Source organism: Drosophila simulans, chromosome 2R, assembly GCF_016746395.2.
Source record: "Drosophila simulans strain w501 chromosome 2R, Prin_Dsim_3.1, whole genome shotgun sequence".
NCBI classification, from domain to species: Eukaryota; Metazoa; Arthropoda; class Insecta; order Diptera; family Drosophilidae; genus Drosophila; species Drosophila simulans.
This window is the reverse complement of record NC_052521.2, coordinates 7748044-7762841: the sequence shown is the minus strand read 5'-3', so window position 1 is coordinate 7762841 and position 14798 is coordinate 7748044. Positions and strand designations below refer to the sequence as shown.

Below are 14798 nucleotides of genomic sequence, written 5' to 3'. Positions count from 1 at the left end.
CGCGGAAAATGCACATGCAAAATAGGTGTATTGTCGTAAAGGAATACATAATTTATTTTCTGGATATTTTAATATCTATATACATATATATGTGATATGTGCATTAGACAAAGTTTTTATGCTCAATAATGGTTAATAAGTAGTTTAGTGATACCATATTTTGTACAAGTTTTTATTCTCAATGTTGGTTAACAGTGAAGTTTAGTGATACCATATTTTGCACAAGTATGAAGATACCTAAAATAATAATTAAGCAAGTGCTCATCTATACAGTGAAGTTTTGAACTTTTTTTTTAAGAATTATATTTTAAGGATACCTTTTTAACGCAATTATTCTCCGAGTGTATGAAGAAAAGGTTAGGGCCAACTGAACGGGACACGCAAGAGCGAAAGGCTTAGGAGCACAGGTCTGGGCAATTATTGTTGATGAATACACCCACAGAGACCAATAGGAAATAGGGCTAGCCCCCCTCCCCCCTTTCCTACCCAAGCCCTTTTCAGCACGCAAAGTGTAGCTTTTCTTTTTAGGGGAAATAATGGAAAGCGTGCCTCCATCCTGTGCATGGAAAACAATAATTTGTTATCTGTCCGCTCGGAGGATCCTCTCACTTTCGGGCCTAAGAGCAGTCTATAAATTACAAAAAACCGAAAAATATCCATCTATGCGTGGGCTAGCAAATCGTTTTGTGTGCGACCAAAAAGATAATTAAGACATTATGGCATATCTTCTTGGCTGGCTGGCACATGCATACATATAACAATGAAAGGACCGCTCGATGTGGTGGCATTTCATAAATTATGATTAGAAATTTAATGGGTTCCGCACGGCGCAGGAAGCAGGTCCATTTATCGCTAAACAAATTGGCAAACTAACCAACCAGATAGAAGGAAATCAATATTGAAATACAAATACAACAGATTTGTTTCCGCAGAACGAAACATAAAACATGTGTTTATTTGAATTAAAGTATCTTTATCTTAAGCAGAAATTCAATAAATAAATATGTATATCAAGGCGTTGAACGTTCACAAATACCAAGCATTTGTATATATTTCGTTTCTAAATTGAAAACGAGAATGGAAATTTAATATCAGTAACTTTGCAGCTTTATTTGCACAGCTAAATTATTTTGTTAAGCCCCTAAATAAAACATGCTTAGCAAATAATCCTTGAAGCTGCTTGAATGCGCATTAATTTTCACTGAAACTTTAATTCCAACAGAGCACTATAAATCTAATTGAAAAACTAATTTGCCGACAAGCAGCTGAATTGTTGGGGAATTTCCCACTGCCAGCGACAGATGCTGTATACAAATTTGTTAATTTCGCCAGCGCTAATTTGCTGTAACTAATTAAAAAACACTTTAAGTGAAATATTTGCCAGTCGCATAAATATGCCAAATTTGTGAGGAGCGACACAACGACATAGATCCTTGCCGGAGCAAATCTAATTAATGTGCGAAACAAACGGGCGGGAAATTTATTTAGCGCATTCGGAGAAGGCAAAGGACACCTGCCCATCTGCCCCCCCCCCCCCCTCTGCCCCCACTACTGCTACTTCATTTTCGTCCTGGCGGCAATAATTGCGTACATTTTTCAGAAACAGACAACAACAAGTGGAGCAAGTGCCTCCGAGTGCCTTCAAGTGCCGGCAATCTGTGTCCTGTGTGTGTTTTGACTGTCTGAGCCTGACGATTTGATTCGCCTGCCCGGATTTCTGAAGCATCCGCATCTATATATATAGATATATATATTCTGTGCCTATGGGCCAGCTTCGTACCTTTCTCACTCATATGTCTAACTGTCTGTTTGGCTATCTGTTTGTTTGCTTGCTTGTTTGTTTGTTTGTTTGTTTGTTTGTTGGTCCTTGTCGCTTGTTTGCGCGTGTTGTTTGAATTGAATTTGTTGCCCTTTGACGTGAATTGGATTGCTGACAGACTGGATTAATGGGCCAAGCCGAAAGGATTTCTAAAATGCCAGATCGATGCGGTTAAGCCTAAAATGTCTAGTGGAAATGGTTGATTTTTTAAGTAATATTTTATACGATTTTCAAGCTAGTCTTGCAATTCTTAAGTGTAATGTATAGAATCTCCCAAAAAATGTGTATTAAACAGCAAAATGTTGTGGCATGACTCGAAACTAGCCAATACACATGCAATAAAGTAGAGTAAAATAAATGCTGGGTACTTTCCTTATTGATTTCCTTTACTTCCGTTTTTTTTGTGCATATTTCCAGAGCCATGTCCGAATCGGGATCGATACACCTGCACGCACCTGTCGCGAGGCCGTTGTAATGCTAATAAATTCTCGGGCGCCATTGGTTTAATTAAAGAACCGTCAGAGCCGGACTCCGCGGAGGGCACTCGACCAGCCTGCAGAGGAGGTGGACGGGCTGAAGGCAGGGGCATTGTTCGACCAGAAGGACACTCGCCAATCTGTGGACGCGCCTACGCTCGCCGCGGCCCAATCGGGCCACTGGCGGCTATCTGCTGACGGGCACAAGTGCGCCGCGTGACGATGAGTTCGTCGCAGGACGGAGGCATCTCCTGGATCAGGGCAAGGATAAGGATAAGGAGCAGCAGCAGCAGCAGCAGCTGGGGCGGCGGGCATACGCACCTGCCGATGAGTGCTTAATTAATGTGACGGACTTTAGTGATATTCAAATAAGTGAGGGAACTGGCGAGGCAGCGGCCAAGACCATCACCGAGCTGAGAGTGCCCACCATAACGACCACAAACAACAGCACCACCATACACAGCAACAGCAACAGCAGCAACATCAACAGCAACAGCAACAGCAACAGCAGCAACATCAACAATAGCAACATGTCGCGCCTTATACAACCACGATATCGTTTTCGAGATCTATTACTGGGCGATTTCTCATTCAACGACGACGGCGAAAGGTGAGTGGAAATGTACATTATATTGGCATTGCGCATACGCCCCATTGGCGGTGCAGCAGTTAGCGTATCCCCATTTGCTTGCTACTTCCGAAAATAGATTCTTAATTACACTCGCCAACTGCAATTGGCAAAATGATTTTCTACCACTACTGCTACCAGCGATCGATTAATCGATTTTTACTTAAGGCGGATTATAACGCCAATGTCCTGTCTTCTCAATTATTCAAGCGAATGTTTAAAGCTCGTTACGTCAGTCGAAGTCTAAGATAAAGTGACCTAGATATCGAAAGGGTTGGGAAATTAGTTGGGTGCACCATGTGTGGTGTGAAACTAAAACGATTGTAATTTAATCAACTTCTTAAATACGAAGTGCTAAAAAGTGGTATTCAGTATGAGATACCTTAATCCGCTTCTAAAAACTGCAGGAAAAATTCGTTTGATTGAATATATAAAGCAAACACACGCAGCGTAGCGATTTGGTAACCTGTTCCCATTCGCCCCCAATGCAATTGTTTTTAAAAATCGAACATTTCGCATGAAAACCTGTCTAAAAAGGAGAACCCCGAAACCAATCAATATCTGCAGCTCTTGCCATTCTGTTTGAGTGCCACTTCAGTGCCACGAAATTACAAAAACCAAAGTGGATTCACAGCAGAGAAGGGGTCGCGAATAATTTGATTTAGCTATTGTGCGCTCCAATCATAAAAACTGAAAACCATATCGCTATTCTACACATTCAGCGCTATAACGAAATGACTGCGATAATCGTTATGGGTTTTTAATATATTTTATTTGGGTCGACATTCAGCTTTCAGTGAATGCTCAGTTAATTTAGTTATAATCCAATGATTGACCACAGCATATCTATCACATTTTTTGTGAGTCTTTGCGTGATTACAATGGGATCGAAGGCGAAAGTAAGTTGCTTATTATTAGCTAATTAAAGTATTTTACAATATTATTTTATTCAGGAGCAGAAAATGAAAGCCGTGTGCTTAGGTTTGGAATTGAAATACAATAGATCGAATGTGGAATACTTTGGTTTGGTACCAGGAGAATCTTCCATGATGATGATAAACTCAACCAAGTGGTTTAAAAACATCTTTTTGGACAATCGCATTGAGAACGCGGGCTCAAACAGAACCATTTACAATATCAAAAACCTGGCCATCTGTAACTTCTTAAATAATCGCTTGATGTCCAAGGTTTACTCGGTGATCTATGAAGGATTTGTTGGCAATTCCACGGTATTTAGATGCCCCGTCCAGCCAGGTGTCTACTACCTGAGCAATAGTGTCAGAGAAGTCGAGGTGCCCATGTTTCATCCACCTGGAATGTTTCGATTGTATGTCAAACTAAAGGCTGAAAAGGAGGGCAATATGCTTACAGAGCTCAACTGGCGATATCGTGTTAGGCGTATATGAATCTTATTTTGCCCAATATATGTCACAAACATTTTGAAAAACTAGCACCCGATGAGTTTCGAATGTTCATGTTTCCCCCTAATTAAACGTGCAGATGTCACAATTATTAGCTCATTTATATTTCGAACACTTGGCAAATTGTTGATAATGGTTTGTTTGTTTAGTTCCAAAATGAAGTTCAGTTTCGTTGGATGTCTGTGGACCATTCTGTGGATCGGCGCAGTGGTTTTAGGTGCGGATCATGAGGTAGTATCGTTGTGAAGTAGCCAAAAGCACACTGATTTTCTTTACATGTACCACAGCAACCGCCTGTTTTCAAAAGGGGAGGCTCCAAGTTTATCATGGAATCCCTGGTGACCAGTTGTGATCACAATTTTGTGGAGTATTTTCGTAAGGCTCCCGACACGGTGGATATTTACACCTTTCGTGTTGTAAAACTGGCCAAAGCCTTTACCATCGATTTCGCTGTGAGGGTCGTGAAGACAAAGAGAGTTATGTACAAGATAGATAACTTTGATGGCTGCCAATTCCTGATGAATCCCCTGATGAATCGCGTTTTCGGAACTGTATACAAACGGTTGGTCGTAAATGGCAGTTTCTTCAGTTGCCCGATTAAGCCGGGGGTGTATTTCATCAGGAACGAGGGTTCCGTGGCCATGTTGCCGGTGTTCCAGCCACCTGGAAGATACCAAATCACCATACGCGTCAGGATGCAAGAAAGTAGGCACCCCTTTGTGATGGAAATGCTGTGGGTATACAGTGTAGCCCGAATTAAATAAATAGGGATTTCATTCAAATAAAGACTGCAGTTTTCCAATCACATTTCAATTGAATGCTACTTTGTTTTAGCATAGTATTACCAATAAGTGCTTAAAGTGCATTAAAAGATTGTTAGAGATTAAACTGTTTTTTTCCGCTTTTGTTATTAAGTTATCTTTCTCCTGATTAATTGCTTTTGAAGTCGATTAATAGCTCATCAGTTGAATCCCAGACATGAAATCGTTTAGCCAGTTGAGGTTCCATGGCTGTCAATAGTGGTCGTATTTTTTATCTTTGCCTATTTGGCTTACTGTTTTTCGTAGAAAAACATGAGGTAAACTCAGTTTTTTGTTTAAATTTAGTAAAATATATATACAACACATCCGCAGCCAATTTCCGTTCAAAGGGGCAATGCAGAATACAGCCTAGAGTCGCTGGATACCAGATGTGATCATGATTTCGTGGAATATTTCCATAGAGTGCCCGACTCTAAGATTCTATATACTTTTCGTGTCGTCAAGTTGGCCCCAGCTTTTACCATCAGTATAACAATTAAAGTGCTGAAGACACATCGAATTATGTACAAGATAGAAAACTTCAAGGGTTGCGAGTTTCTTAACAATCCTGTGATATTCAAAATGTTTGGCGAGTCATACAAAACTTTGGTGGTCAACGGCAGTTATTTCAAGTGTCCTATCAAACCGAAGGTTTACTATCTGAAAACGGATGGCATTATGTCCATGATACCAGGCGTCCATCCATTTGGCCGCTTTCAACTATCAATGCGTGTAAAAATGAAGGAAAGTCGCAAGCCATTCGTTATGGAAATGCTTCTCAACTATACAATTGTGCGCATCAAATAAATATATTGTCAGCTTTGTCTCTTCAAAACAATAAAAGTTGTTCATTTATTTAGAAGCAATTGGGAATTAAGCTCATATCTCAATTTTGTTATGTCTCTCTGTATTTTGAACTTCATAAGTAATAGTATATACAGTTGAAAACAGCTAGTATCTTGTAAATATTCCAAAAAAAGGAAACATGTGTTGCATCCTAAAGTTTCTAGAAACAAATTGCAACGTCTATTATTTAAAACATTTTTTTTCTTTCTGACCAAATAGACTGATGAATTTGGCACCTGTCTTCAGCAGTGATATTCCAGTTAAAGTGATAAAAACGCAAAGAATATTTTCATGATGGAGAACATTAGGGGTTGGCACTGCCTAAACAACCCTCTACCTTTCAAAGTATTTGGCCAAATTTACAAGCAGCTGGTGGTCAATGGCAGTTACTTCGAGTGCCTCATTTAGTCGAAGGTTTACTTTCTGAAAAATGAGGGTTTGGTATCCATGATTTTCAACATTCATCCACCTGGACGCTTCTAACTAACGATGCGGTTAAAAATTACAAAAATGCCCATTCGTTATGGAGCTGTTGTGAAAGTATAAAGTGGAAAGCATCACGTAAAGAAATTTGCCTTTTTAGCTGTGTGGAGCACTTTATAAGTTTGTGTAGTTTGTGGTGATTATGGAGAAAGTTACTAATGTGTCGGCTAAGTTGCCTGTACTTCAAGCAACTTCTGATTGACAATCAGTTAAGGGGTATTGAAATATTGGTGTGAAGTTTTGCCATTTCGACGCCTTAAAATATGTATTGGTAGAATTGCGCAAAAACTCCTTTTTATTTAACTTTAACGAATGAAACGCTCTCGTTAAATCTCTTTTTTAAATCGCGCCATGCGTAATTGGTATTAAGTAAAATTTATTAAGTAATTTTCCAGCTGAACGATTGCATTGCGGCCAATTAATATACCATCAATCGAATTGAGGTGGAAAAAATATAAACATTTATTCAGTTGCAGTTCCATGGCGTTCAGTGGCTGTTCTCTCTCGCCGTTCTGGCTGCAAAAAAAACGAGGTATTTCCCGACTACCAAATAATTTATATTGATATACTTAAATTTCCTTGAAAAGGGCAACACGGACTTCCCTTTGAAGTTGGTAGAAAGTATTGTGATCAATATTATGTTGAGTACTTTTGTATGGTCTACTGTTGTTTGGGATATAATAATGAAAAAATACGCAGTGCTCTAAAAAACCCTTTGGGAAAAATGAAAAGCATCATATCATATTTATATTCCATAATTACACATATACTCTCCTATCCGACTTAAAGTTGTCATATTAACTTTTAGAATTTTAGTAAAAGTAGTAGTTTTAGAAATAGTAGTATGCCATGCAAGTATCTTTACCTTGGTAATAAACAAATGTGGCTGGCAATTTTATATTAATTCGCTTATCAAGCTTATCTTTAATCATTAATTGGTTTTGTGGGCAATTAAGTGTTCATCAGTCGAACTGTTGTCAGAAAATAAAAGCAGTTGGTCAGTTGGTATATGATGGCTTTCATTGGATGTTTGATTCTTTTCTTCCGGTTGCTTTTCATACACTCAGTATTAGCAATAAATCAGGTATGAGCTCTTCAAAAGCATATTTTAAACTCAAATTAAATGTTTGAAATTACATTAGCCAATGGTCTTCCAAAAAGGCAACATCGAGTTCATCCTGGAGTCACTGGAGACGAATTGTGACCACGATTACGTTGAGTATTTCCGCAAAGTTCCGAACACGAAACTGCTTTATACCTTTCGAGTGGTCAAACTGGCACCTGCTTTCACCATCGATATAACAGTGAAAGTAGTTAAGACCCAGAGGATTTTCTATAAGATGGAGAACATAAAGGGCTGTGACTTTCTGAACAATCCGCTGCTCTTCAAATTGTTTGGTGAGGTCTACAACCACCTCGTGGTCAATAGCAGTTACTTTAAGTGCCCCATCAAGCCGAAGGTTTACTACCTGAAAAATGAGGGTACAGTGTCAATGATTCCCAGCATCCATCCACCTGGACGCTTCCAGCTGTCGATGCGTGTGAGAATGGCGGAAAGTCGAGCGCCATTCGTTATGGAAATGTTGTGGAAGTATAAAATTGTGCGTATCAAATAAAAACATTTGCAAATTCGGGTGGTGGTGTGCTGTGCAAATAGCTTGAGTTGCTCATATGCCGTGTAGTTAGCAGTCATTACTTCATAAGTTCCGCACACTAGGACGCAAGTTGCTCATACGCAGCGTAGTGCGCACTCGTTGCTCATACGCAACGTTGTTGCCACTCACTCCCAGAGGTGCCGTTATGTGTGGAACGGCCGTGTGCGTTTCGGCACTCGCAAAATCATAATTCGCCGGCAATGCCTTCTTTGCATTTAATGTAGCGTAAACATTTTAATTTTTTATAAGCCCGGCCGCCCCAGCCATTGCCAATTTCGCACGGCTCTTCCCTGCTCAGCTGACTGCGACGTGCGCAAGTGGCCGTGGCTGTTGCCTTTATAATGCCACGTAGTCCCAACCACTTGGCCCGGCCCGGCCCATAGCACATGGCCCATGGCCCAGGGCCCAGAACTCGTGACGTGGCTGTTCACTGTGTCACGGATGCCTGCACGTCCCGCCTGGCCAGGATTCCCTACCTGAAATCGGTTATAAACGGCTTAGTAAGCTCCGGCGCTTGTTGAATGGTTCCCCAATGCTTCAAGGTTATTACCTATGCCACCCAAACGACGCGATCCTGTGCCCCACGAGCCTTGGGCTCTGTGCCACAAAACCCACAGAAGGGCTGGCATATGCGCAAATTTATTTACTCGCTCTACCCACGACTCGATGACGGATTCAATTTCGCATTTTATTAACTTTTGATAAAATGTAAAATGGATATATAAATCGATATATAACTCAAATGCTTATTACAATAGCTATTCATTGTATTTTCTAGAAAGTTTGGATTATTCAAGAAAAACTGAGATTAATTTAAAAGTTATTGTTATATAGTGTCTTTAATATGCCTAAGTCTGTGGTAAGAGCATTTCATATCCTTTATTCTTTAAGGACTTTCCGTTTTGACTTAAAGGCTTTGTGACACAGTGTAAACCTTTTCGGCAAAACCCTTTTACTTTTATGCGAAATATTTAATATGTACGCGGAAATTACGCTTTTGTTTTGTGAGCGTTGACGACGGCATGGCAAGATCATGATTTATGGCTCCTTAAATACAACACTTTTATGGCCTAATCCGTCCTTTAAGGCGGTGTCCAAGCCCCAAATATTTAATTGCCCCTCCAAATGGCTGTGGAATTCGTGATTTTAATGGCCGCACGTTCGAGCCGAGCAAGTTGGCAATTTGTTGGTCCTCGTTAACAGATGAAATTGTCCGCATTCCGGGACAAATATAACATTTCCGACCTGCTAATAAAGATCAGAGTTCGCGTCACTTAAAGTTACCGTATACAATCCACTTTGGCTTCATTAGCAAACAAATTCCCGACCAACATTCTGGGTTGTGCGCACTTGAAATGATTTGGAAAATGTGCACACAATTTTTCACTGCGTAACATGAGTAAAATGTTCAATTAAGCCGACTGGGCCTTTGTTTACCTTCTCTGGAAAAGGGTTTTTGGCCCAAAGACTTGCTCATTATACATAAGTGGCAAAATGCCCAGCGAAAACCACGAAAGCAACAGCGGGTAATGCCCTCAACAAGTTTGAACGGGAAAATGCGAGAAAATCAGGGAAATGCTTTTCCAGGCTGAGTAATGGCGCATTACTCGCTTTCGCACGTTTAACACAATTTTCCCGCGAGCACCTGATAGGTGGCCCTGACTTCACTTGGTTTGTCCGCAGCGAAAGTGCAGCTTTGGCCTTCGTGGAAATACCTCGGCGTATCCATTAGTGCTGATTATGCTGCTTATCTGGGAATATGGAAATTTTGAAGGGGCCTGCTTGTGAAATACAACTTCTGACATTTTCCATTTACATTCGTACATCTTTCGGACACATCCCTCACGTGAGCCGACACACTTGTGTGGTTTACCATAATAACTTATGTAAATCGCTTCCCTTTCTGGTCGTTTTTCCATTTTCCACTAACATTCAACTGCAGTGCTGCCTGCAAGTTATTAGTTTTCTACCCCGTACTTAACAAAGTTCATACATTCATACAGACTTGCGCTTATTAAATAAAATCGTTTGTCTAGGTGGTTTGTATATATATTCTATAAAAATATTGAATCAATAATCCACATATTATACATTTTTATTTGACTTCCTAAATAAGTCATTATCCGAACGGCATTAAATTAAGAATCTTCAAATAGTTGTGTAAGTTTTTTCTTCTACTCGAGTGCTGCGAATATCAGATACCCATTATTTCACCCTTAGTAAATGCAAGCTGAATGTTAGCGGTTTATTCGAAAGAAAATAACAGAGGAAAAGTCTAAATTGACGCAGAACCGACAGATATTAAAGCAGCAAAGCGCCACCTAGCGCTGGTGATATTAATTGCTCCCAACTGTTTTATGCTTTACTTAAATTTGATTCCAATGTAGGGTAATAAGTGGACTCAATACCAATGAACGTTATTTGCCCACATTTGGTCGGCTCCCCCTTTATGACAAGTTGGACAGGTGGCTGGTTCCTCACATACCCCAGTTCCGTCCCAGGTTAATCCTCGAGGAGCTGAGCTGAGTGACGAGGGAGGCGGAGCTGACTGGCTTAATCCACACGACTATAATTATAATAGCATTGTGTACAACGCACCCACAGGCTGTTGCCATTGCGCTCTCAATAATGGATATGTCTGGCACTACATGGAGTACATGCCGCAGGGTCCTTGGAGGCTCTCCTGTCGCATTAATGCTTGTAAAATGATGTGCATTATGCATACAGTTCTAAATTTAGTATCCCTAGTGTTCCGCTATTAAGACTGGCGGCTTCTGCCGACCTGACGGCTTCAGTGATTTAATCTACTGGGTAAATATAAAGTTACGCTAGTTGATTTCTGCTGAGAGCCACAGTCTGAAAATGATTCCAATTATCCTCTAGCCAGCAAAGAATATTAAAGTAATAAAGTAATAGTTCATGTTATGTTTTTCATGGCTAACGAATGTGCAATGTTAAGATGGTTGGACTTTAATAACATATATAAAATTTGAAGAAGTTATAACACATATAAAAGGCTTCTCATACTCCCCATTTAATGTTCTATTTTCACTACAATTCACGGTCATAGAATTAGTTTTATAAATACAAATTTGCCGCAGAGGCATGCAGAGTGGTTATCCTGAATGTTTCCGTTTCCGTTTCCCAGCTTTGGCAACGTCACTGACTATTTTTACACACCTGGCAACAAAAAGCGAAAGAAGGCCGCACTTCTGGCGAGGTGAATGGGCCTGAACCCTCACATTTGGCATCGGTCTGAAGGGCAAAAGAGCAATATAAACAGCGTTTGTGTTCATCAATGAATGAACACTCGTAAATAAATAATTATGTGTTCAGCAACTATAGGATCGATGGAGGTCAGCCAAGGCGAAACCGAGTCGAACAATTGCGATGGCATCCGAATTGCAGCCATTTTATTACCACTTTTGTGCTGAGAGCAAAGAAGCCTCCAGTTTTGGGGGCTTTAGGGGGGCGGTTCAGGGAGTTCTGCTCAAAGAAAAAGTTCCAAAATCAATCAACGTGCGAAAAAGGCAATTTGCGGCTACCAGTGAGAAGCAAAGCATCAGAAGCCAGTGAACGGTTCTCGGGCTTAAAGAGTTCATTTAAACAGAACGAATACATATATACCCTAACAAATATTTCTAAAAACTTGTGAAGCTCCTATATATGCTATGCAGTGCAAGCAGAAGAAAAATAATGTTAAAATTGCTAAAAATATTGCTTTTGAAATCACTTAAAATCAAATCTAACGTAGATTTAAGCATATTGCAAATAAATGTTTCATTTTAAAATTTACTTCATGGCCATAAATACTACAATATCTAAATAAGACTGCTCCTAAATGGACACTTGTTATTTTAAAAGTACTGCCAAAATCTACATGGCCCTGACGTCATTGAGAGTATGGTCATGCCTGAAAATTCTATTATAAATAAAGTTTCCTCGCTGCTTCCTGTGCGATGTGTGGGTGTGGGTAAAAGGTGTTTTGTCTGGTCCTTGACTTTGTGTCTGTGTGTGTGGGCGGTATGTGTGTTTTTTGTGTTGACAGCTTTTTTTTATTTGTACCAACAAATGTGTCGCAAAACATGAGCAACGCTTGACTTTTTGGGATTTGTCCACGTTTTCGTCCAGTTTTTCTTTCTTCTACCTGACGAAGTACACTTTTTAGCTCGCCTGTTGGTCAATGATGCATTTAATAGCGTTCGCTTGGGCGAACTCCCGCTTTCTCGAATTTCTATATACAATGAACAATAAAGAATTTTTTCAATTTCCTGCCATAATAATTCATTGTCCTGTATACTGTACGCGTGTGTGTGTGTGGGTGCGAGAGAGGAATACAGGCAGACAGGAACTCTGTTAATGCTTAAATTTAATTAGCGATTGGGCCATGCATGACTGCGACTGAGACGTTTTTAAATTTAGCAATTACGTGGGCCGAAAGCAAAGGGAACCAGGTATGCAAAGGTGGGCAGAACAGATAGACCAGGAGACCAGCAGGCGCGGCCCACACAAGCGGATATCCTTTCTGGATGGAATCGAAACGAAACAGGACCGAATCGGGCCAAGCCAAGTGGAAGTGAAGGATACTGCGGACCGGCTGACTGACTGACGGAATGCTACGACTGATTGTCGGATTGAATCAGGATTCGGGCCAGCGGGCAAAACAATCCTGACGGCATTAAAACCGCTTACGGTGGCTTTCAATTTATGCAAATTTTAAAGGGATTTCTGGCTAGCTCTGCCATTTTGCGGCAATTGGCCTGACAGGATGAGCAAAACAATGGGGCGCCAGCGAAATGGAAAAATATATATATATTCAACGCACCTGATGCGTTATTAATTTCTTCGATTTGATGGATTCGTCGACTGCGTTATTGACGAACCATAAAATAACCAAAGAGTTGAATGTTTTGTTTCTAAAGTGAGTGAAATAGGCTTTAAAAAAAATTTGATTGTGGCATTTTTAGTTTAGCACTCTTGTTGCATTTGGTTGGCTTTAAATAAAATGTACATTGACTTTTTTATTTGAATTTTTCTTTTATTTATATGCGCATATATGCGCGTTATTATATTTGGACATATTTAAATAAATTTTTAATACAGCAAACTGGTCACTTTTCTGACATTGTAGCATGTATATATCCAAAATATGATTTTTGGGACCTTAGAAACCATAATTAGTTAGAAACCCCAGCATTATTTTGTTAGTATCTGATGACAAAATGCTGAACAACTTGAAATGTCGTAAGCCATTTTTATGAAGGAGCTTAAGGCCACAAAACTGCTTTCGTCTTAGACAGGCTCATTAGAGCAAAAGCCGGCTGGTAATATGATTCCCTTTTAAAAAACTGTTTGTAATTAACGGTTAGAAATAGAATACTTATAATCATCTTGTTAAGATATACAATTTGTCTATTAAATTTCTATCTATGTAATTAAATTTACTGAATCAAAATCATGTCCTTTCGCACTTGAGTATCGTTCGCTGTGATTGTGTGGCGAATCACCATTATAGAAATCGGACTCTAATTGCTTGGGAAAATAAAACGAATGCTCGCAGCTCATTTGCGGCAATTGAAGGCATCGCTGGGTGGTTGAAACCTCAAAGAGTTTCAATTGTCTTCGAGTTCCCTCCACTTGAGCAATTAAAATTAAATGAAGGCTTTCGGTTTTGAAAGTAAGGCGAAAAGTAAAGAGAATGCATTTGGCCCAATTGCTTGGTAATGAGTGGGGGTACGAATTCCGAAAAACTACATAAGTATTAGCCAAGACTTCTCAGTTTTTATATACATATTTTGTGATATATATATAGCTTTTATTTATAGTTTTTTTCAGGATATATTTTTGTTTTTCTGCTACTCAATATTAGTTAGTTTCTATAAGCCTTTTTGCATTCACACACATGAATATGTGTACCTCCAATGGCGAGGCTATAAAAGTGCTACCAAAATAGCCGTGGAAAGTGAAAGCAAACAGTTGGTCAGCCAGCAAAAGTGTTCTACAGTATCGAACAGGAGGTAAGAGCTGAGAAAAAAGCAGAAAAGTAAATAGAGTAGAGTTTTCCTTCATTTTCCTTGATGTGCTCGCTGTTGTTGTCGCTGTCCACTTGTGACAAAGTGCACTGTGGAACAACGGGTTTGTTTACACTTTGGTCCCTCTTGAGGTAGGCGTTGACTGTGGGCGTGGTCGGTGTACACAGGGAGAAAAAAAACATGGTATTTAAACTGGAGAACCCTCTGATGTAGGTCCTCCACTTTTGGCTCACTGCTGGCAGGTAGGACATCCTTTGGTCCATTGCTCCTACGGTGACCTCTTGACTGCCCCGTCATCTGATTTCTTTCCGCTCTCCATCTATGGCGCAATTTCCTAATGGACCAGCGCTTTAGGTTTCAACAACAAGACACCGAAATGCATTGTCAGTCGTATTGTGCGAAACGCAAAACATTTCGAAACGGAAGCAGTCCAAGGCGGAGCAGTCCGCCCTCCAGGTTGACATTTGGAAACACCACGTCCCCGGGAGAGCATGCCCCAATGCCTGACCGGGCATATCCATGGCTGACTCATACATCAATTACTGTCCAACCAAATGGCGTTCAATTAGCCCTCAAGCGGGCCTGCTACTTTCCCCAGCCAACGCCAAGGTTCTTGGGCGTCCTGCTTGGAGTCTTAT

General features: G+C 40.2%; 5 protein-coding genes, 1 long non-coding RNA gene and 1 pseudogene across 7 annotated transcripts in view; 6 read left to right on the top strand and 1 right to left on the bottom strand.

The window, feature by feature from the left end:
* The window catches only part of LOC6733850 (potassium channel subfamily T member 2), a 97415-nt gene that overhangs the window by 1955 nt on the left and 80662 nt on the right, over window positions 1-14798 (top strand). For both annotated transcript variants that reach the window (XM_039292655.2, XM_039292657.1), the window contains exon 2: window positions 2237-2905. In XM_039292655.2, coding sequence (XP_039148589.1) covers window positions 2826-2905 — 80 coding nt within the window. In that variant the 5' untranslated portion in view covers window positions 2237-2825. The remainder of the gene's footprint in view (window positions 1-2236; window positions 2906-14798) is intronic.
* On the top strand, window positions 3886-4329 carry LOC6733860. The gene has a single exon (XM_002080868.3). It carries the CDS (start codon window positions 3886-3888, stop codon window positions 4327-4329), a length of 444 nt encoding a protein of 147 aa, XP_002080904.1.
* LOC6733859 lies at window positions 4385-5155 on the top strand. The gene has a single exon (XM_016182376.3). It carries the CDS (start codon window positions 4671-4673, stop codon window positions 5106-5108), a length of 438 nt encoding a protein of 145 aa, XP_016026884.1. The 5' UTR covers window positions 4385-4670; the 3' UTR covers window positions 5109-5155.
* On the top strand, window positions 5292-5951 carry LOC27206420. Its single transcript, XM_016174475.3, is given in 2 exon segments — window positions 5292-5464; window positions 5466-5951. Coding segments are annotated over 2 exon segments (600 nt in total). The 5' UTR covers window positions 5292-5350.
* LOC27208813 lies at window positions 6121-6555 on the top strand (annotated as a pseudogene).
* On the bottom strand, window positions 6833-7159 carry LOC123327144. Its single transcript, XR_006541638.1, has 2 exons — window positions 7043-7159; window positions 6833-6989 (listed from the first exon to the last, which is right to left on the bottom strand). It is a non-coding gene; the product is annotated as an uncharacterized LOC123327144 (long non-coding RNA).
* Window positions 7619-8375, top strand: LOC27206623. The gene has a single exon (XM_039292660.2). It carries the CDS (start codon window positions 7619-7621, stop codon window positions 8087-8089), a length of 471 nt encoding a protein of 156 aa, XP_039148594.1. The 3' UTR covers window positions 8090-8375.

Coding starts and splice junctions, on each gene's coding strand:
- LOC27206623 (XM_039292660.2), top strand. CDS start 7,619: ATGGTCTTCCAAAAAGGCAACATCGAGTTCATCCTGGAGTCACTGGAG.
- LOC6733860 (XM_002080868.3), top strand. CDS start 3,886: ATGAAAGCCGTGTGCTTAGGTTTGGAATTGAAATACAATAGATCGAAT.
- LOC6733859 (XM_016182376.3), top strand. CDS start 4,671: ATGGAATCCCTGGTGACCAGTTGTGATCACAATTTTGTGGAGTATTTT.